At 45.2% G+C, this 22,448-nt stretch overlaps 1 protein-coding gene across 16 annotated transcripts in view; it reads right to left on the bottom strand.

Annotated features, from left to right (window-relative positions):
• KIAA1217 (KIAA1217 ortholog) overlaps positions 1–22,448 on the bottom strand; it is a 760,759-nt gene that overhangs the window by 16,426 nt on the left and 721,885 nt on the right. For all 16 annotated transcript variants that reach the window (XM_043564643.1, XM_043564640.1, XM_043564637.1 and 13 more), the window contains 5 exons: positions 11,464–11,639; positions 5,963–6,093; positions 5,235–5,382; positions 3,013–3,460; positions 297–480 (listed from right to left, as the gene is read on the bottom strand). In XM_043564643.1, the coding sequence (XP_043420578.1) occupies positions 297–480; positions 3,013–3,460; positions 5,235–5,382; positions 5,963–6,093; positions 11,464–11,639 (1,087 nt within the window). The remainder of the gene's footprint in view (positions 1–296; positions 481–3,012; positions 3,461–5,234; positions 5,383–5,962; positions 6,094–11,463; positions 11,640–22,448) is intronic.

Here is a 22,448-nt window from a genome sequence, read left to right as displayed (position 1 = left end):
TTATTCTCCCAGCTGGTGTTGTGAAGTGTCATAAATTCACAGGAAATGTGGAAGCCGGGAATCTAAATTTTACCTTACCGGGCATTGTTCTAGTATCCTCAAGTAGAACATCGTTTCCAGGCTACGGTTATAGTTAAGAGGCAGTAGTGAGAATGTTGTGATACCTGAGGATTCGCTCCAATTTATAAGAGTCTTAAGAAGTGAGAGATTGGTGCTGCTGGCCAGCACGTGCTTATGTGGGCAGCACTGCCCTGACCCGAGGGTAGCCAGCCCGCATAGCCCTGGGAGCACCTCACCTGAAAGTTCTAGCTTGTCTACTGGAGCATCGCCCTTTGGTTGTGGGCCCAAGGCTGGTGGCATCTCCAGGTTTGGAATTGACCTCATGATGTTGGCCTGAGCTTCTTCTAGTAGCTTCTCAAACTCTTTCCCGTTATAGTGGTCCAGATTTTGCCTTTTCTCTTCCCATTTCCTCTCTGCTTTCTGAAGGCAAAGAACAAGTGAAGAAGGTTTAAAAACCAGAGGGAAAGCTAATTAGAGATTTCGTGTCGAGGTGGCGGAGAGCATAACACAGGTTAAATGTGGATAAAATAATGCTCCGGTTTCTGCACTGAGGGACATTTTTGCACATCAGACAAACGTGCCCCTGTGCTCTCTGCTGTGTAAGCCCAAGTGGTCTTCACTCACACAGAAGCAAGCTCAGAAACCCAAATGCATTCATTCCATTATTACTGAGCACTTACTGCTACTTTCAACCAATACTAATAAAAGGACACAGGGATATGCTTTCAAAAGTATGTATCCCATCACCAAGTTTTTGTTCTCGAAACTGAGTTTTCATTGCGGAGGAGATGTGCAGACAAACAGAAGCTAAGCCCCAAAACACTCACCAGGAACAAAGAATCCTACATCACAGTCCCGTGGCTAAGAACTGCTATATGGCCTCCGGGTCAAACTTTCTTACGTCTAAAATGGGGTTTTATCTGGATACCCTCGAAGTTCCATCAAGTTCTCCCAATAGGGAGAATTACGTGACATGCATTTTTAAATACCCGTACATTTTTTTTAAAGGAACATTTTCCTGTGATTTCGAGGTGGCACAGTAATCCTTCCAGGAGGGCAGAGGGGAAATGGCACCAGGGTTACTAGAACCCCAACACGTAAGAACTGGAAAAGACCGAGGAGATCACTTCACCAACACATTTCACACGTGAGAACGCCGAGGCCCAGTGAGGCAAAGGATGTGTCCAAGATCCACGCTACGTAAACAAGCCTCCGCCGCCACCCCTTACCACCCCCCTCTCTTCATTGTTTCTTCCTAGCATTTTATGACCATCTGGCATACGCTGGTTCTCGGCCTCTCCCTACAAGCAGGCCTGTCTCTTGAAGGCACGGGCTCTGTCCCTTCTGTTCCCTGCCTGCCTCAGAGCCTCTGGGGGCTGGTGCACAGCAGGGCTCGGGGATACGGTCCGTGAAGGAAGCTCACCTTACGCAGCAGCAGTGGAGCGGGCGGCGAGGCCCAGGCCTCCTTACCGCAGATCGGGGCATTTTCAGAGACGACTCGTGAGTCGAAACTGAGAATACACACGCGGCCACGATGGCCACGCCCAGTGGGTTCTCAAGAGACGTTTGTTAAATAGATGGGTTGTCCCACTGACACGGTTTCCATACAGAGATGTAGGAAGTGGCAGATTCCGCTCACTCTCAGGAGGAAACGTGTCGTTCAGTTTTCGCCCCTGCCCTGCTGGGCACGATGGGACAGAATCACCGTCAGGCAATCACATTTCACCCCTCCCGTGAGCTGCGTTTCGTAAACGGCTGGCTTGGAGGAGAGGCACAGCCGCTGACTTTGGAGCAGAGGCAGAAGCTACCTAGGGTCCAGAGGCCCGGTTGCCCTGACCGTGGCCTTGGCAATTTGAAGAGGTTATTTTTTCTTAAACCTGAGTTATCCACTGCTGACACGCAAGAGACGCAGGCACGGTGAAGAGCAGGGTCTGGGGTAACGACGCGGGGGAGACAAAATGTGATACTCAGGCGTGGATACCGGCTCCTGATAGAATCTTTAAAACCATGGTGTGTTTTCTATGTCGTGTGACTCTAAGACCCAGTTTTCTCTTTCCATTTTGACGGCCTCCACCTTGCATCCTGAGACTACTCTAATGACTTCCCACCCAGCAACCTTAATTCGAGACCCCACCACCTTAATTGATTCTGTACATTGTTTCAGAGCAATTTTCTGAAGATGCTGATTTTTTATCACTGCTCTGAGGGGCCGCGTTTTTTTGGACACCCACCCCATGACCTTGAGACGTCCTGGACTGGTTTGCCAGCTCCCACACATCCGGTTCCAGTCTGTTTTGCCAGCCTCATCTCCTCTATCTTGTTCCCATAAAACAAGTTTACTCGTGGTTCCCTTTGCTCCAGCAACCCCTCTGTGCTAGCCCTCACCAACACTGCTCCACTTACCAGATTCTACTGACTTTTCCAGGCCAGTAGCAAACCCTCCACCGGCCCGCATTCACCAGTGATATGCTTGAGCAGGGAGAGCTGACTCACATCTCCCCAGCCGCATGCCCACTGACGTCCCGCTGAAACTCGCAATCAGCGACCGTGGGAGAATACGCCTCAGAAACTGGCAGATTCTATGAATCAGGGCTTCCCCCTGCCCCCACCAGAGAACTGGTTGGTAAACACTTCCCAGCACACCATGGTTTCACCTTCCCACAGGATGGGATGTCTCACCCTTCTCTGAAATCCGACTGTTCTCTTAATCTGGCCATCGAAACCCATTTGTAGTTCAAAAAATCTCTCTTTGAGACAAATATATATACGTACATATATATAGATATATACATATCTATCTATCTATCTATCTATCTATCTATATATATTGGATATAAATGTATCTTTGACACATATATGCATTCTCTTTACAACCAGACTATAAACTCCTTGAGGGAAGGACCGGATGTTATTCCTCTATAGGGTTAATGAGAAATGGACATAGGACCCTACCTCAATGGACACTGCCCTGTTCTTGGCGCTCGCGCTGTGGATTTCCTCAATGAGCAAGCTCTGCATGGCAGAGCCGTTCATGGGCATCTGTGGGGACTGAGGAGCCTGTGCTGACTGCAGAGCTGAGGTCACTTCCTGTGTGGTGGCCGAAGGGCTGGTGGGGTGGGGACCCGAGCCCCCCGGCAAGTGCTGGGCGGGGTTGAGCAGGGCGGCGGAGAGCTGGGAGGGCTGGATGACCACAGGGGAGCTCTGCGCATGGTGAACGGTCAAGGGCACCACTTCTGACTTCACGTCGCCGGGGACTCCTGCACCGTGGAGGGGCTGGCCTGAGGTGTGGGGTGCCTCCTCCTGGCTCTTCAGGACTTCCGCGGCTGTGGCCTTTTCCATAGCGACGTACTGTGCGGCCTGGGCTGCATCTGTACCTTTCAAGAGCCCATCGGTGACGTGTCTGGGAGAAACCATGCAAAGCAGCATTAACTCTTAAGGTAGGTAACTTGCATTTTATTTGTATGGCACACTTGAATGCCGTGGCATCCCAAAGCCAGGCAAGAGGTTGCAAAATTAAGACATCTGACAACCCGGAGTAGCAGCTTGGGGATGAAGGTTTCCATAGCAACTTCCTAATGCCCTCCAATTGCCTCCTAACCGTCTCTGGTACCTGATTGCTCAGTCCTTCCCTCACGAGATGGTCTGTCTCTGCCTTTCCACCAGCACCGTTGTGCCCAGCCAGACACGGTTCCATCACTATTGGTATGGGGGCGGCCAGGAGTGAACAGATGATTCTAACATTAACCCCCTCCACCCAGTCCCCGCTGGACAGCCCTCAGAGATGCTCTGTTCTAACCCCAAAAGCTTCCTGAGCCCTCCATACTCTCCTCCTTTGAAAATCCACATGGAACTCTTGTTCCTCTCCAAAACCTAACTGCTAATTATCTACTGTTGACCAGAAGGATTACCTATATCATAAGTACCTGATTAACATACATTTTGTATGCTATGACTGGATTCTTACAATAAAGTAAGCTAGGGAAAGGAAAACGTGATTAGGAAGATCACAAAGAAAATACATTTACAGCATTATCTTGTACTTATCAAAAAAAAAAAAAATCCTTACGTAAGTGGACCCGTGCAGTTCAAACCCGAGTTGTCCAAGAGGCAACTGTATTTTAATTCCTGGTGCTTGCTCTTCCTGTCGCTTGGATCAGGCTTCCTTCCCCACCTGGACTCGACCACGCCTTTCTGGGAGGTCAACAGTGACTCCAAATCTAACAGCCTGGTTGGTCCTCATCCTCCTCTGCATTTTGGGGTCACGTGAAGCTATCTGTGCATTTCCACCCACGGTGCAGTGGAAAGAACACGGCTCTGGGGTCAGACAGGCCTGTGTTTGAATATCATCAGTTCTTTACAGGTTCTAGCTCTAGGATGCTGGGAACTGTACCTTTCTGAGCCTCAGATATTTTTCTGTAGAATGTAGTGATGATGATAAGGAGGAGGGAGGATGAGACTGCCTTCTGGTGCCTTCCTCGGGAGCTGTTGTTACGATCGATGTAGGGTATGTCAGATGATATGATACATGGTACTCGACCTACAATCTTTAATCAGTCCCTTACTTTCTTCCTATTAAAATGTCTATTTTTGATTTGAAAAGAGACACTGCATTCGATGACTCTCCTCTGCTACTCACTTGTTTCTTTTGCTGTTTACCTACCCTGTTCCTCCAATCCCCGAGGGACCCCCGAGGATCTGTTCCCCCCCCCTTTCCCTCTCCTGCCACCGTGCCCTCTCTTCCACTGTCAGTAGTCATCTGCATGAAGGCAACTTCCAGTTCTCAAGCTCTCCTCCCTCCTGCCCTCCCTCTCTCCAGTTTGGCAGGGCCGCGCCTCCGATGCTGTCTCGTGAACTTCATTCAGTGTGTATTTCTTCTTCTAACTGAAGTCATCTGTGCTCCAGAAGTGAAGGAGGCTAATAAAATATTTTGACACATTCTTTAACCTTAAAGTGTTATTAAAAAGGACCACCTTCAAAGGATTTTTTGAAAAAAATGTTTACTTAATGTTTCCTAACGTTAAGCTCTAGGATGTGCCAAACGCAGCAGGCCTGTGCTGAACGATCGGGACCTCAAGTCATACTGCAATGGAACGTCTGAGGTGGAAAGGAGTTGCTGCCTTCCTCCCTCACGAGTTTCCCGGCCCCCGGGGCGGGGGCGGGGGGTGCCCGGTTACCTCCGCAACATGGTCAGGGTGTCGGTCATGCTCCGTACTCTCTGCAGGAGGCTGTCCAGCCTGTGGGGCTCCTCCTTCAGAAACCGCACGGCCTCGACTTCTATGCGCAAGATGGCTCGCATCTTGTTTTGTAAGGTGGGAAATTCTCCTGCAGGCCAAGAGCAGAGGGTGAGTTGGAGAGAAAGCGGAACAAGCCCCCATCCCGCACACGCACGCCGGGGCTGGGGAGGGTCGGGAGCGTGGGGTTCATCGGCCGCAGCGCTCCGCACACATCTCCAGGAGGCAGACGCCTGTCAGACAGAGCCGGGTTCCAAGTGACCTCGGGCAAGGGCAGAGGTCCTCTGCGCCTCACTTCCTGTCTGCTCATGTGGGATAAAGGCAACTGTCCCTGAGGGCCATTTTCAATGAATTTGGCACAGGTGCCCTGGCACACTGGAAGAGCCAGTGGAGAGCAACTGGCATTGGTATCATTTCGCCCTAAATCTCATGGCGCCCACTAAAATAGAAGCTCCAAGAAGACGGGGACATCTGCCCATTTTGTTCAGTAAGGCATCGCCAGTGCCTAGAACAGCGCCTGGCCCACAGGGTATTTGATGAACACTTGCAGGCACACATGCACGAACGAACGGATCTGTCACTGTCGGACAGAGTTTTAACCTCCCCCCCTCCACCCCGCTCTCCTCCCGGAGACACGCTTCGGACTTCTCCCCTTCAAGGAGGAGGCTCACCTTTCAGGGTGGCTACTGCTTCTCCCACTTGTCGCAGGAGGAAAGCCCCATCTTCCACATCTTTTAGAGTGACCACTCGGGCAGCCGACGTAGAGTCCTTCTTCAAGTCTTCAACGAAGTCTTCCAGCTCACTGGGGGTGGGGGCAAGCAGACCAGTAGGCGGCAGTGAACACCGAGACCCCCCAAAAAGGGCAGCTGTAGTAGCAAAGGGCCCATCCGAGCCTCCTGTTGCTCACCGCGGCCCAGCCTCCCCTGGCCTTCCGCTAAGATGGCGGCAGCATCTCGAGAGAGTAGCTTGGTGTGGCTTAAATATTCCTCTGAGGTGTGAGGTGGGTGCAAGGAGTTTTCCCAGGGCCTGTTCTTGGGGACGCCCAGGTTGGCCAGAGGGGAGGTGGTGGCTGGACCCATTCTTTATTTTCAGTGGTGCTGATGCCGACTAAGGGAGGGCAGTGTGCATTTTGTAAGGTGATGGGGTGGGGGCGGGGAGTGCACGCCGTAGCGGGGCAAAAGGAGGGGTCCTGATTGGCTTATATTAGCCTTCTAAACCTGAAACTTGATATATTGGGCTGGATAATTCTTTCCTATAGGGACTTGACCTGTGAATTGTAGGGTGTTTCGCAGCACCCCTGCCCTCTGCCCACTAGATCTAGTAGCACCCTCTCCCCGGCGTGTGACAAACAAAGATGTCTCCGGACACTGGGAAATGTCCCTGAGGGAAGGGGGGATGGGGTGGGGGAGGGGAGCAAACTTGCCCGTGATGGAGAACCTCTGGTTTATACTGATGGCCTCATCAATAAGGACTGACTTTCCTCTCTAAGCTCCAAAGAGGAAGAACGATCACAGATCTGATTCCTGGTGTGTATGTGTGTGTAAGAGAGAGGGAGAGAAAGACACACGCAGGTGCACGCACGCATGCGCTCACACACACACACACACACAGGTACTGCTAGTTCTGAGGTCTTCTGCTTCAAAATGCAAAGCAACCAACGAAACAAACCAACAACATCCTGTCTCCTGGGCACATTAATCACCCATTGTAAACACCGTTGTATCATTTCAGTTTGCCTGTAAATCTGACAACAGAAAACTTCTCTTAAGGTAGTGGAGGACAAGAACGTTGAGAGATTAAGAACCACTAGGTGGCGGTAGGCAAACAGCATTCACCTACAGGGGCAGTGCTAGGGGCTGGCGGGGAACAGGGAAAGAAGACACAGCGTATCTGTAAAAAGATGGCCTGCCAAGACCCTTCCCGCTAAGTGGGGGCTCAGATGGAGGTTATGGATGGCACAGCTACTGCAGGACGGATTCAGGCGGGATGCCATGTGTGTTTAACAAGGACCAATGGGACAAACAACAAGTCCATCCGCTGTAGAGAAGCGAGATGGAGTTTTTGGTGACGTCTTTCATTCTATTATGGAAAATGGACCCAAACTGCCTGTGATCCCTTCAGATGAAATACTGCAACTCAGGACCCAAAGGGAAAGCCCCAGCTGCTCACTGTCCACATTTGCAAACTATGGAAAGGTACCTGGTGTTATGGGAACCCACCCACAGGAAACTTCCTGCAGCTAACCACACCCCTGAGGAGACGATGTATGCCATCCCTCCTAAGAGCTCTAAATATGGCACCTATGTGTGCAAAAGTTATTTACCACTTCATCACCAAAACGAAATATCTTAGAGTGTAGACTGGACACACTGTCCAGTCCTTCCAAGTTCCGAGGGAAGAGCTAAGACCCAAATGTTATCACGGTTCCATTTACAACCCACAAGTCTGCCACGTGTCAATGAATACTCCTAAGAGCTATCATCTGACCTGAAGTCAGTCTGCCTAAAGTTCTATTTTAATCTCTTTTCCATGATGTGCCTTTGGGATTTCATAACTCTGAACACAGAAGACCCATAAATGTCACAGCTTTTCCTGGGTTGATCAAGGAATATACACAAAAGTGTATTGATATTATTGTAGACAACAATGTCATTTCTGTTCATATGTTTATGATATATATTACAAAGCACTCAGATAAAATTTGTTTATTCAAAATGTAACAGAGATCATGGAGCTAAAATGAATGCTGAAAACACACTTTCAATATTATGTAATCAATATGACTTTGGAGATGTGAACTCGGCTCAAAGGAAAGCCAGATGTTCACAGATGCTGTGGTTTAGCTCTAAATCCATTCTATTTGTGTAAGTTGCTTTTCATACTATGTTAGTTAAAAGAAGCATTAATGTTTTCATTAATATATTAATGAAGTATATTTAATTTGACAGTTATTAGAAGCCCAATTATTATTTCCAAGTAGAAACCCACCAAAGAGAAATGATCTGGATTCCATTTCTCTCCGTATTCTAGAACCAAATTTCACTTCTCTGCCCTCTTAATGGCTCACCAGCAACTTAGTCCAACATGACGCCTAAGAGAACATATTTTCCAGTGTGTGTGTGTGTGTGTGTGTGTGTGTGTGTGTGTAAGGTGAAGGGCAGGGGAGGGGAGAGGAGGGAAGGAGCGGAGATTGTTTTCCTGATGCTCCTAAGTTGAAATTTCCAGTTGTCTTTTTTTTTACATGTATTTACATGTATTTCTCATGTATTTGAGAGACAGAGTAAGACAGCACAAGTGGGAGAGGGGCAGAGAGAGGAGACAAAGAATCTGAAGGAGGCTCCAGGCTCTGAGCTGTCAGCACAGAGCCTGATGCGGGGCTTGAACCCACAAACCGTGAGATCATGACCTGAGCTGAAGTCAATCACTTAACCGACAGCCACCCAGGCGCCCCCAGCTGTCTTTTGTAACAGTCCGTTTTCATTTGATTTCTCTTCCCATTCCTGTTTTTACTCCTTGATTCAGGCCTACTGACATTTTTTTTAAGTTTATTTATTTATCTGGAGAGTGAGAGTGTATGCATGCAAGTGAGGGAGGGAGAGAGAGAGAGCGAGAGAGAGTATCCCAAGCAGGCTCCATGCTGTCAGTGCACAGCCCAATGTGGGGCTCAATCCCACAAACCTTGAGATCATGACCTGAGCCAAAATTAAGACTCAGACGCTTAACTGATGGAGGGAGCCACCCTTGTGCCCCAGGCCTTACTGACTTTCGACTGGACTGTTCTAGCTGCTGCCAATATGGTTTCCCTGACACCAATGTTTCCCCCTCCAACAGTCCTGCACATGATCACCAGAGGGACCTTTCTGAAACACAGCTCTGCATCCTTTGCTGTGTTTCCTTGATCAAAAAACTTTGCTGCATCCTTGATCAAAAACCGTCAGTGACCTCCTCATCAGGCTGGTCAAATGGGAAGACACTTGAGAATCTCCCCTGGGTAAAATGCACATTCTTACGCTCCATCCAGAGAGGTTCTGGATCTGGGGTTGGACCCAGGAGCTTCCATGGAAAGCCAGGAATCTAGGTTTCTGTCACATGATCCTCCAATCTCGGTAAACACAGTCCCTGCACACACGGAGCAGGCAGGCAGGGCGTGAATGTGGTGTAAGATACGGGCAGGCATCATGCAAGGGGGAACGGCGTTACCCAGACATGAGACATGGTCTAGTATCTTGCATCATCTCCGCCAACGTGGTCGGCCCCCAGTTTTCCAAGGTCACCTTGCACCTTCCTGGTCCTGAGTCTTGCTGGCTCACAGGGTTGCTCTGCCTGGGAACCCCCCATCCCTCGCCCCGCTTTCACTGATGGAACCCCACCTGACCTCCAGGCCAGCCTGGTTCGGTTTAACAAACCCTTTGTGAGACCCCGCTAAACACACGGCGCTGCCCTGGGTCTGGGGGCACAGGACAAATAACTTATTTCAGGTTGTCTTCTTGATCCCTGGGGCCCGAAGCAATCTCTCCTTTGCGTAGGGTCACCTGGCACAGGTGAGCCACCTGTTTTGGGCTATACACATACTCATATGCTCTGCTTTGCCGGACTGGAGCTCCTCAAATGCCCTGTGCACATCTTCTCCAGGTGCAGCCAGCCCACAGATGAAGTGCTCTCCTGATAGGCTCCCCATGCCCCTTCCTAGCTCAGTCCTGTGCTGGGCTACTGGGGTAGTACTGAGATTAAGTACTTTTTCTAGAGCAAAAGCAAGACTTAGCTGACTGATAAACACAATTCTTAAAAGAAGGAAATTTACTTTTTCGTGATTTAATTGGAAAACATAAAATATTCTTAAAAGGCTACACATTTTTAAAGAAGTTTTCAAGAAGAGTCTTTTAACACCTCGATGTAGAAAACTGGGCCATCACAAAAACATTTCAGACAAATAATAGCCTTATCACCTCACGGTGGGTGATTAATGGTCTACAAATGAATGAACTACATAAAATATTAGAAGCTATTTTGAGATGTTGGTGAACAGTGGTCAAATTCTTTTTTTTTTTTTTTTTTGGAAAATTATAACTGTAATTGATTTTTTCCCCCCTCTGGACTGCTACTGAGAGGGACATTCTTATTTTAATTAGACACACTGGGTGGGCATCTGGGGTGACACAGGCTCAAATATCAAACAGTTGATAGAAAATAACACTTTCCATCATGGAGACTTCCGGTCCTTCCGCCCATGAGAAGAACGTGAAAGTTGCTTCTTTGTAGTCCCAATTTGGGAGATTTAAGAGAATTAACAATGCTAGAAGAATCCAGAAAAATTACTACCCATTACACTAGAAGGTGCAATCATTCTATGATAAATCTTCACTGCATAACAAAACATATATTACCATAAAAGATGTGCCCACCCCAGTGACTGGGGAGTAATAAAACTGCTCATTTCAATAGTGGGACTTGATAGATGCTTTCAATAAGAACCTCACAGAAGACTGATAACATTCAAGGAGGCATCTTTCATTCCTGGATCAGACCTACTTTACACTTAAATTCTTCTTTTGTGCTTTTAACTACAGTTGAATAATAGGAAGATAATTTTAACACCGTTATTTTGGCTATTAGTTTTCATTTACTGAGATTAAATGCAGACTTCCCATTTATCATTGGGTTTTGCCATTTGCTTCCTCTCATTTTCACTGTTGCTGAGCCCTACAAGGGAGCGCGGTGCTCCAGCTGTTAATGAGACAAGCGCAGTCGAACTTCTCGGGGTCTGGACAGAGGGGCGCTAAGTGTCCAAGGATACCCAGAACCAGCAGAACCCTAACTTGTACACAGTAGGTGCTCAATAAAGAAAGAGGGAGGGGCGCCTGGGTGGCTCAGTGGGTTAAGCGTCCGACTCTTGGTTTCAGCTCAGGTCATGATCTCACGCTTTGGGAGTTCGAGCCCTGTTTCGGGCTCAGTGCTGTTGGTGCAGAGCCTGCTTGAGATTCTCTCTCTCTCTCTCTCTCTCTCTCTCTTCCCGCCCTCCCGCCCCCTTGCTCTCTCCTTCTCTCTCTCTCTCAAAATAAATAAACTTTTAAAAAAGTTAAAAGAGAGAGAGGGAGAGAGCACCATCTAGGAAGGGGCTCCTCGTTGGCAAGGACAGGGTCTTTTTCGGGTCCAACGGGTGACTGGCACTCACCACAGCTTTTTAACGATCTTCTCCTCTTCGTGCAGGTATTTCTGTCTCTCTTGTTCCACGAGGACGCGCTGTCGCTGCACAGGGTCCTCCAGCCTCTTCATGGTTTCGATCACTTTGCCGCTGATTTCCAGCTCGGCCTTCTTCATCATTGCCCTCAGCAGCTCCTGGTTCTGCAGCTGTTGAACAAAAGAAATCAACTTCAATTGGTGCTGCCTGACTGACGTCGTGGCGACTGACTGCCTGACGGTCTTCAGAAGCCGGCTGGGGTAAACAGCCCTGCAGCTGAATATTTATTTCAGTGAGAAAGGGAAGGAAGCAGAGATTGTATATAATATTGCTACTTCAGCCAACATCTGAGGTTTACTGCCAACTGCCAACCAGACTTTCATGTCTGTGTCTGCAAAAAATAGGACACCTACTCCGGTCAGTGCAGCATGGACAACAGGCGTAAACTCTCACTGACATGTTTTTTACAGGGAGCAGCTGAGAGCACTAGCTTTGGAGTCAAGCGCCTTTTTTTTTTTTTTTTTTTTTTTTTTTTTGCTGGTTGTGTAGCTCTGAAGATACGCCTGGGCTTTGCAAGCCCCAAATTGGAACACGGAACTGAGCGTGTGATGATGCAGAACCCAGTGACCCAACCCACGCTCCTTCCTTGAACTCACGTGATCTTGGAAACATCACTTTCTCTTTCTCTGTGCAAGACTTCAGCTGCAAGAGTGGAACGTTTAGGAATATGGCTTATGGTGTTAGGAGAATATCTGTAAAGTTAGGAGAAGTGGTCTGTGCACCAAAATATTCCTTCCTGCCTACTGCAGCCTCCTTCCATCATGGTGCCCCAAATACCCGTATTAGTTGGCCTTTTAGATCTCAGAGGCTTTTTAAAAAACTTTGTCCCCCTTCACCCATTTCTCACACTCCCTGCTTCTGGAAACCACCAATCTGTTCTCTGTATCCATGAGGCTTTTTTTTTTTAATTATTATTCCGCATATAAGAGAGATCATATGACATTTGTCTTTCTCTGATTCATTTCGCTTAGCATTGTGCCCTCAGGGTCTATCCATATTGGCACAAATGGCAAGATTTCATTCTTTTCTATGGCTGAGTAATAGTCCATTGTATATAAACCCCTAATTATTTTTATTTTTATTTATTATTGAAGTATGGTTGGCATACAATGTTATATTAGTTTCAGGTGTACAACACAGTGATTCAACAATTCTATACATTACTCAATGCTCAACAAGCGTCGTCACCATATAATATTACAATATTGACCATCCATTGATGGACACTTTTGTTTCCATCTTTTGGCTATTGTAAACAGTACAGCAATAAACATGGGAGCGCATGTATCTTTTTGAGTTACTGTTTTTGTTCCCTTTAGATAAATACCCAGAAGTGGAACTGCTGGAGTACATGGTAGTTCTATTTTTATTTTTAGAGGAACCTCCGTATTGTTTTCCGGAGTGGCTGCACCAATTTACGTTCCCACCAACAGTGTACGAGGGCTCCTTTTTCTCCACATCCTCGCCAACACTTTTCATTTCTCGTCTTTTTGGTACTAGCCATTCTGATGGGTGCGAGGTGATAGCTCATCGTGGTTTTCATTTGCATTTCCCTGACGATTCATAAAGTTGGGTATAATTTTCACGTCCCTGTTGGTCATGCTCATATCTTCTTTGGAAAATTATCTATTTTCAAATCTGCCCATATTTAAAAATTGGGTTGTTTGGGGTTTGGTTGATTTTTTCTTTGGATTGAGGTGTACATACTCTGGATATTAACCTTCTATCAAATACACGATTGGCAAATATTTTGTCCCATTCGGTAGGTTGCCTTTTCACGTTGTTGATGGTCTCCTTTGCTGTGCAGAAGCTGTTTACTTTGATGTAGTCCTACTTGTTTATTTTTTCTTTTGTTGCTTTTACTTTTGGTGTTAGCTTTAAAAATTCATGGCCAAGACCTCTGTCAAGGAGCTTACCGCCTATGTTTTTTTTCTAGGAGTTTCATGGCTTTAGGTCTTACATTCCAGTCTTAAATCCATTTTAGAGTTAACTTTTGTGTTTGGTGAGAGATGGTGGTCCAGTGTCAGTCTTTTGCATGAGGCATCCAGTGTTCCCAGCACCATTTATTGATGAGACCTTTCTTCCCTCATTGTATACCCTTGGCTCCTTTATCATAAATAAATTAATTGACCATATATGAATGGGATCATACTTCTGGGCTTTCTATTCTGTTCTATTGATCTACGTGTCTGTTTTTATGCCAGGACCATACTATGTTGATTATTATACCTCTGCCTTATGTTTTGAAATCAGGGAGTGTGTTGCCTCTAGATTTCTTCTTTTTCAAGACTGCTTTGCACTGTTCAGAGCCTTTTGTGGCTCCACTTTGGATCGAACCCCAAACTCTGCCTACCGTGAGACTTTGGCATGTTCCTTAGACTCACTTGGTCTCCATTTCCTTATCTTCAAGGATGAGGATTCACTTCCTCTAGCAGTGCTGGTCTGAGGATTACATGAGCTACTGCTTGGTATCGAATAGGTGATCAAGAAATGTTGATTTAGCCATGGACTATTTCACTGTATTAGTTAAAAGAGAATCTATGTTTGGGGCACCTGGGTGGCTCAGCTGGTTGGGTGTCTGACTCTTGATTTCAGCTCAGGTCATGATCTCACAGTTCGTGGGTTCAAACCCCGCAGTGGGATTTGCAGGCTAACACACAGCCTGCTTGGGGTTCTCCCTCCTCTGCTCTCTTAAAACAAATAAAGAAACTAAAAAAAAAGAGAGAATCTGTGTCCCTCTTGTTTACACAGGTCCATGTACCGAATGCCATGTAATCACAGACCATGAAAACATAATACTTGATGTTGGTGGTTGCAACAACAATGATCCCAGATGAGCTCAAGGTTCTTGGCAATTTGTTATTTTCCCTGGGTTTTATGTAGGCTGCTTGCACACATACTGCCACAACCTCCACATAACTTTCCATATACTTTCCAGAGCACTCTTGTTCCTTACCCCGGAGAGCAGAAGATGTGTGGTTTGCATCTGGCTTCAGAAGAATGTAGTCAAACGCTTGATTCCTGTTTCCAAGTCCTGTATTAAGTGTTTCTCTGGGGCAGGAGAGTTTGCTAATAGCACATTCATCAAGTGAATTCGTTCAACCAGCCTCAGAGACAGAAGTTACATGATACCTATTGTATCATACCTAAAGGTTCCCTGAAATTTCAATTAGCTGTTTGTGTTCTGGTGTCATGGGCTGTAGCACAACCACTGTATGTGACCTCATGAGAATGATGCCTTTGTCAATTGCCCGCTATTTGTGCAGACGCCATCTGACCATGTGACCCTCAACTCAAACCTTCATGGTGTCTTCTATTTTTGTTGAATGAAGATAAAACATTTCAACAGAAGCAGCAAGCAGGGCCACCGTCACGTTCCAACATCAGCTCTGTACTGATTACCTGCCCATCCAGCAAGACACTGCCCAGGTTCCATTTCTAGTTTCACCACGTGGTAGCCATGTGACCGTGAGCAAATTATTCATTGGTGTCTATCCATAAAAGGGGCAATAATCGTTCTTATCTCATAGGCTGGTCATGGAGATTCAGTGAGGGAATAAAGTGCTTACAACAGTGTCTGGCACAAACCAGGCCCTGAGGGTGGGGCCTGCAGTTTTGTCTGGAAGGGAAGCAAATAGAAACGTGCCACTGTATGACTCATAGTCATGCTCTCATGGCTTCTGCTAATAACGGCTTTTTCTTGTGGTCTTAAAAACAGTCACTATGCTGCTAAAAGCCACCAGGTATGGAAACCATGCATCGAGGGCAACTTCCTCCCATGTTCTCTGCAGCTCCAGCTTTGCCCACAAGGCACAAGGAAGTCTCACCCTTTCCCACATCGCCAGTCTCCTCGCATGGCATGCAGCCGGCAGTCCCTGCTCCAGTCACACAAACATCCTTCCTTTCTGTTCTTCGACTGGCTAGGCTCCTTTCTGCCACAGGGACTTTGCACCTGCTGTTCCTTTCATGTGGTTAATTTCTGCTCTTCACAGAGTCTCCAGGATACAGGGCCATTCACGGCAGGTACTTACTAAATACGGATAAACGCCTGGACTAAGCAGTAATGCTGTTAAGAACAAACAAAGGAGAATCTGAAATGCCTTCCTAGATTGTAGATACATGGGCTGACCCATGGGCTCAGATATGCGGTGGGCTCACCTCTCATGCCCCGACTGCAGTGGTTGTTGAATATACACAGCAGCACTGCCAGCTATCAAAATGGGAGGTCAAATCCCACAGAGCTATTTCCTTTGAAGGGGTAGGGAGATGAGGGCGTCACAGGGATGCAAGGGACAAATAAGTGCATGACTAAATGTGTTGAAAAGTGACTGACACCTGGGTGCTACCCCCTGAGAGACCGTGATTTCATTGGTCTACCGGGTAGCCTGGGCACTGGGGATTCTTTCAACTCCTCAGACAATTCTGATGAGTCACTCAGAGTAAACATTATGGTCTAAGAGAAGGGCTCTTGAATGGATGGGTCATGTCACAGCCCTCCGTACCTAACCGTCCCACCAAATCTCACAGACAAATTCCAAAACAAGTCATGGTCCTGTTAGCAGCAGATATTAACAGTGGCTATCAACCTGGAAATTATTACTGGGATGTTTAAAATTCTGAAAATTGAAATCTAGACGATGGGAAAAGTGGAGCTCTGAGAGGTTAAGTGACTTATTCAGGGTCACCCAGTCATTAAGGGCAGAATCATGGTGACAACCAAGTCTTCTGAATTCCACCTAGTCATTGTTCAACCACCCCAAGTTGCTCCTCTAACAAGGCAGGGACGTGTCTGTTTTATTTCCAGCCACCAAGCACAGTTTCTGGCACACAGTAGGTACCCACCACATATCTGCTGCACAAATGAATTTCAATAGAACACTACTCAGAAGTGCAGACATATCAGACGAATGTACGTAATATTCAAGTTATTCAACTGGTAACATGGTCAGATTGCATTAAAATTATTCCCCTTGGAGAGGAGGTTTGCCCGGAGTTCCAGGTTATAGGATCCTCCTTCCAAAAGAGGGGCTTACCAGAGCCAGCTGGAGGGATTACAGAGGGAATTTTCCATAGCCCAATGCTAGGCAATGATGAGTTAATCATGAAGGAATAAGCATGTGCCCACGTTCTCCTTCCCCTTTCCGCTAGTCCCCCTGCCCTCCTGAGATGGTGTTCTGGCCAATGTCCCTAGGACACAGGACTCTCCTGTTCATCCCAGCAGTGTGTGAAGTGAGCTGAAGGCAGGATGTAGATCAGCATCTCTCTCTAAATGCTTCAAATAAATTAGTCGTTAGCAGTTCAAATCATTACATTTATTTTTGCTTAGCAATGATACCTACCTTTCAATTAACTTAAAAAAAACCCTCTATTATAGGTTGCAAGCAATAAAATATACCCATTTTAAGTGCACAGGTCGGTGAATATTGACAAATGTATGCACCAATGTAACCACCACTGAAAAGATAGCATTTTTTATCATGCTAGAAAACTCCTTCATGACCTTTTGCAATCAGTCACCCAAACCCCAGCCCAGAGAAACCACCAATCTGTTTTCTGTCCCTATAGATTAGTTTTTCTGTTCTGCAGACACAGTATGTAATCTTCTGGGTGTGGCTTCTTCTCTTCTTCCCTTCACCCTTTCTGGGTGTTGTTGAGTGTTTTAATAGTTCATTTTTGTTTATGCTGAGTGGTATTCCATTGCGTGGATAAATCAATTTGCATGGATTTATATTGTATATACTAACATTTTTGTATGTTTACATATTGACTTGATTCTGGTGATTTTGCTTTAATTTACTTATTTCTGGTAGCAATTTTTGTAGTCTTTCTGATTCTATATATATACAATCATGTCATTTGTGAGTAAAGCCAATTTATTTTCCTATATGTATGCCTTTTCTTTCTTTTTCTAGCCTTATTGCACTGGTTAGGATCTTAAGTGCAGTACTCAATAGTAAGTGAGAACAGCCTTCTTGGCTCTTGTTTCCAATTTTATGGGAAATGTGTAGTGTTTCACCATCAACTATGTTTTCTGTAGGTTTTTCAGACGTCCTTTACCAAGTTAAGGAAGTGTCCTTGTACTAGAGTGCTGAATGTTTTTATCATCAGCATTGAATTTTATCACATGGTTTTTCTGTATTTATTGAAATGATATGGGTTTTCTCCTTTATTTCATAAATAAGGTCAAAAACATTGATTTTTTTTCATGTTAAAACAATCTTGCATTCTTGGGATGAAAACCAGGATAATATTCTCTTTATATACTGCTGGATTCAGTTGCTAATATTTTGTTTTGGATTTGTTACATACACTTTCATGAGGGATACTGGTTTATATTTTCTTTTCTTAAAATATCTTTGACTGGTTTTGCTTGTAGGGTAATGCCAGCTGGCTTCATAAAACCACTTGGGAAGTGTCCTCTATCTGATGAAGGAGTTTTTTTTTTTTTTTTCAATACTGCAAAGATGTCATTTCATTGTTCCAGACTTAAGTTGTGTCTCTAATGAGAAGTAGGTGTTCATTCTTATTTATATTCCCCTATTATGTACGGTGTCTTTCTTCCCCCTCTGGTTGCATTTAGAAAAATTCTAGCCATTATTTTTTCTAATATTTTTCTCTTTTCCCTGGACCACTTAATATCGTCTCCCAAGTCATTAAGTTTTGGTTCATTTTCTTCAGTCTTTTTCTCTCTATACTTCAGTTTGAACAGTTTCTATTGCTATGTTTTCAAGTTGACTAATATTTTGTTTTTACACTAATAAATCTTCTGTTAAGTCCATTCACAGAAATTGTGTTTTTTCAGCCCTTGAAAGTTACACTTAGATTTTTAAAAGAATTTTGTTTCTTGTCTCACTGTGTTCATGTTTTTCTTTAAACCCTTGAGAATAATTATTATAGCCGTTTTAAAGTCCATGCTGCTGTTCTTGTTATTCCTGCCATTAGTGGTTGATTTCTATCAACTGAATTTTCTTAAGGTTATGGATCACATGTCTAGTAATTTTTGACTGAGTGCTAGGCAGGCAGTTTTGAATTTTGTTTTCCTTTACAGATGGAGTTTCTCTGGCAGATGGTTCAGTTACTTGTGGATAATTTTTGTTCTTTAGAGGCTTGCTTTTAAGCTTTGTTAGGGTGAATCTAGGGTAGCCTTTACTCTGGGACTAGTTTAGTCCTAAAACTGGAACATGGTTCTTCTCTGATCTCTATTGAATGCCCCAGGTGACCAATGAAGCCTCTTTACTCTTGCTTGTCAAAGTATGAACATCTCCCAGCCCTGTATGAGCTCTGGGGATTTTTAATCTTAGAGCTTCCTACTTTGTTTTTGCCTGGCTAGGTGGTCTTTCACACTACACATACGTGGCTTATTATTCAATAACAGAGCACAGATTTATATAGTCTTTTCTCTGCAGAGCTTTCTCTTATTTGGTACTCAACTCCACAAATTCTAGCTGTTTCAGCTCTCTAAATTTTTATCTTATCTCTCAATTACACTGTCAGTGCACTGCTTGGGTTGTTGCTTTCCACATCATGATCTGAAAAGTGCCCCAGGCAGAAAGCTGAATTTCACTTCTTTGCTTTCATACTCCTAAGGATTACAATCTGTTGTAATGTAATGCCTGGAAACAGTTGTTTCACTTTTTTTTTCCTCCAGTTTTCTAGTTGTCAACAGTGGGAAGGCAAGTACAGTTACAGTTACCCCTCATTCTGGAAGCATACATTTATTGTTGGGGCGCCTGGGTGGCTCAGTCGGTTGAGTGACTGACTTTGGCTCAGGTCATGATCTCATGGTTTGTGAGTTTGAGCCCCGCGTCGAGCTCTGTGCTGACAGCCCAGAGCCTGGAGCCTGCTTCTGATTCTCTGTCTCCCTCCCTCTGTCTCCCTCTCTGTCTGCCCCTCCCCCACTCATGCTCTGTCTCTGTCTCAGAAATAAACATTAAAAAATTAAAAAAAAAAGAAACATAAATTTATTGTAAATGCTATGCCTTAGGAATAATGTTCTTGGCCATTAAATATTTAATTAAACCAAATAAGCTGTCCCTATCAACATCAAGAAACTAGGAAACTACCTGAAACTAATTTCACCCACTTCTAATTGGACAATGTGCCTCACATACTCAACCTTGATCTCTTAGGCAAAACCTAGGACTATCAGTCTAGCCCACACTGTCATATAGTGGAACTGACTTCCTGTTCAGCGGTGACACTGAACAGTGGTTGTACCACAAATCAGGAAGTTTCATGATGATAGCCAGACTCCAGAATGACTCCTGGCTACCTGGTTAATTAAGTTCCCCAGGCTGTAGGGAACCACATATAAGATGCCTGGTGACAACCACATGTTACCTGGGAGATGACTCCCCACGTTAGACAGCCTCTATGTGACAGTCTACCTAGGGCTTGGTGCATTGCATGGCAGCCTACTCATCAAACCCTGAACTATTTCCATTTATTATTTCTGCCCAATGGGTAAAAATAGATCTGCTCACATGGACCAAACTGTAGTGTGCTTTTCTCAGGGATATACATTCCCATGATCATTTTTTGGATGATAAATGAGACTCTCGCACATTTCTATGAGGCACTATCTTATTTAAAAAGCCACCTTAAGATAACACTATTGAATTATATGATTTCAAATACAAGGTCTCTGTGTACTGCCATGTTTCTTTTTTGTGTTGGTATTTTACCTCCTTCCTCTCTTAGGAGAGCACAGTAAATTCTCAGTAGTCTTAAAAATGGAACACTACGTTCAGAACCAGCCCATTTTTTAGAAATTTATCAGGAGGCAGAAAAAGGAAATAGGAACCAAGGGGGGAAAAAAAAAAACTGTGAGAATTAGACAAGTAAGACGTATTCATTCTCTCTTTAGGCCAAGTCCCATCTGGCCCTTACAGAACTTGTACCATATCTTCCAGAAGCTTCCCTCTCTCCTCAGCCCACAGAGAGGGACAGAATTGCAGACACTTCAGTGGATATGGGATTGCCTTGGGAAAATCCAAGTACTATGGCGCTTTTGAAGAAAGATGTAGCTCATCACTTAGGAAAAGTAAGCTTTTTCTAAATCACACCAGAAGAGGTAATGGATAAAGATAGTCTTTTGAAGGAAACATTTGTTAGGTATAAGGCCATCTATCTGTTTCTATTATTGGCAGCTAATTGCTGACCCGACTATTACCTTGGAAAGTTCCTTTTGGCTCTTGTATCAATTGTAACTAAGTAGAGAACACGTTCTATTAGCCACTGGGAATGAGGTGCATTGTTAGAAGCCAGGGCTTTGAAGTCATTGGGTATTTTTCACACATACAGGGTGGTGGGTACCCCATGTGTTTCTGCTTCACTCTTGTGATAGCTGACTGAGATCACAACATTTCCAAGAAGCATCTCAATGGACTGAGCGTTCATAACACCCAAGAGCAATAGTTCTTACCCTGGAGCATTCTAGAGTCACCAGTGCCTGGCCCCTGGTTCACATCAATGAAGTCAGACTCTGGCAGTGGTCCTTAGGGTATTTATGTTTTTGTTAAAGGCCTCAGGTGATTCTAATAAGTAGCCAGGATTAAGAACCATTCTCTTAGACCAATAATTCATGTGAAATTGGCGAGCAGAGAATTATATGAATAGAGCTTTAGTGGCTTTCTTCATCTTCTGCTTAGGCTCCTTTTGCCTCCCTTGACATTCTTTTTGCCCTACTTAAATCTACCCATCCCACTGTGTCCTCATCAAATTTCTATTCCTGAGAATAATCCATCAATTCTGAAAATAAAACGCTCAAATAGGATATGCTCCACCGTCTAGGATTTTCCAGTGATTTAATTATCTAATTACTGGAGCCGGCTGCCAAGCACAAAAGATTTCATTCAGTTTCACTATTTTATAACACAGTTCAAAGAACATTTGAATTTCTAATTTAATTTTTGTTCTTTCGAGACTCTTCTGCAGAGTTTCGTATATCTCTAATGATAGTTCCATTATTGGACTTATAATCACTTTGGGGTTACACTTCTTTTTTAGTGTATAATACATATGCCAAAGGAGAATTGGTGCTGAGATAGCTTAATTATTCTAAGCTGTTTTTGTCTTAAAGAGACTCCCCTGACTGAAAAGACAGAGGCTTGACAGGGAAGAAAGCTGATAGGGACACAGGAAACACAAAGATGAGGTAGAAACAACAGCCGTCAGGTTAGGTAACAAAGTGTCTAGCCTTCCCTATGCGTCTGCTCCTTAGAACTGCACAAACTTCAAAGCTCAAGAGCATGTCGGCTGCTTGTTCTTTATACCCCCCGAAGCCAGAAAAGCTGAGCAATTCTGGGGCAATAAAGGAACTTGCATGGTTAAGATAGCATTCCCAGACCTTGACCGAAGAGTTGCATTGTCTGAGGAGCTATGATTCCAAAACTCGGCAGTCACAGTTCAAGGTCTGCAAGGAGTGGCGGGTTGTGGGCAACTACGCCGACCCCCACAGCCAGCCAGGAAACCAAACAATGCCAACCGTCACCGGGGTGATGCTACAGCCACACGCATCAGCCTCCATATCAAAGGTGCCACACTTCCGAGGTACTTATGCTAAAGCAATTCCCCCTCCTCCCCCATACCAACAAATGCTCACTTTGGAAAACAGTAGGTACCACCATACAAACAATATTTAGGAATTTTTTTGCCCTGAGGGTCTAGGAAGGAGCGATCATTTCCAAATGGCCAGAAGGTGGCGCTCACAGGCAGAAGCAGTGTGAGAAGGGGCTTTACCCTCCCCAAATCCCAGGTAAGATTAACCTGGGACACAGCAGACCCATTCTGGCCTGCACATTTGTCATTCGACCTGCAGGGTACTAAATAATTGGTTTTTAATTACTTTCCAACACTTTTAGAATGAATACGAATAAATCATACGAAACCTGTGTTTCCAGAGAGAACACTGGACTCTA

Source organism: Prionailurus bengalensis, chromosome B4 (genome assembly GCF_016509475.1).
Source record: "Prionailurus bengalensis isolate Pbe53 chromosome B4, Fcat_Pben_1.1_paternal_pri, whole genome shotgun sequence".
Classification (NCBI taxonomy): Eukaryota; Metazoa; Chordata; class Mammalia; order Carnivora; family Felidae; genus Prionailurus; species Prionailurus bengalensis.
This window is presented reverse-complemented; position numbering and strand designations above follow the sequence as displayed.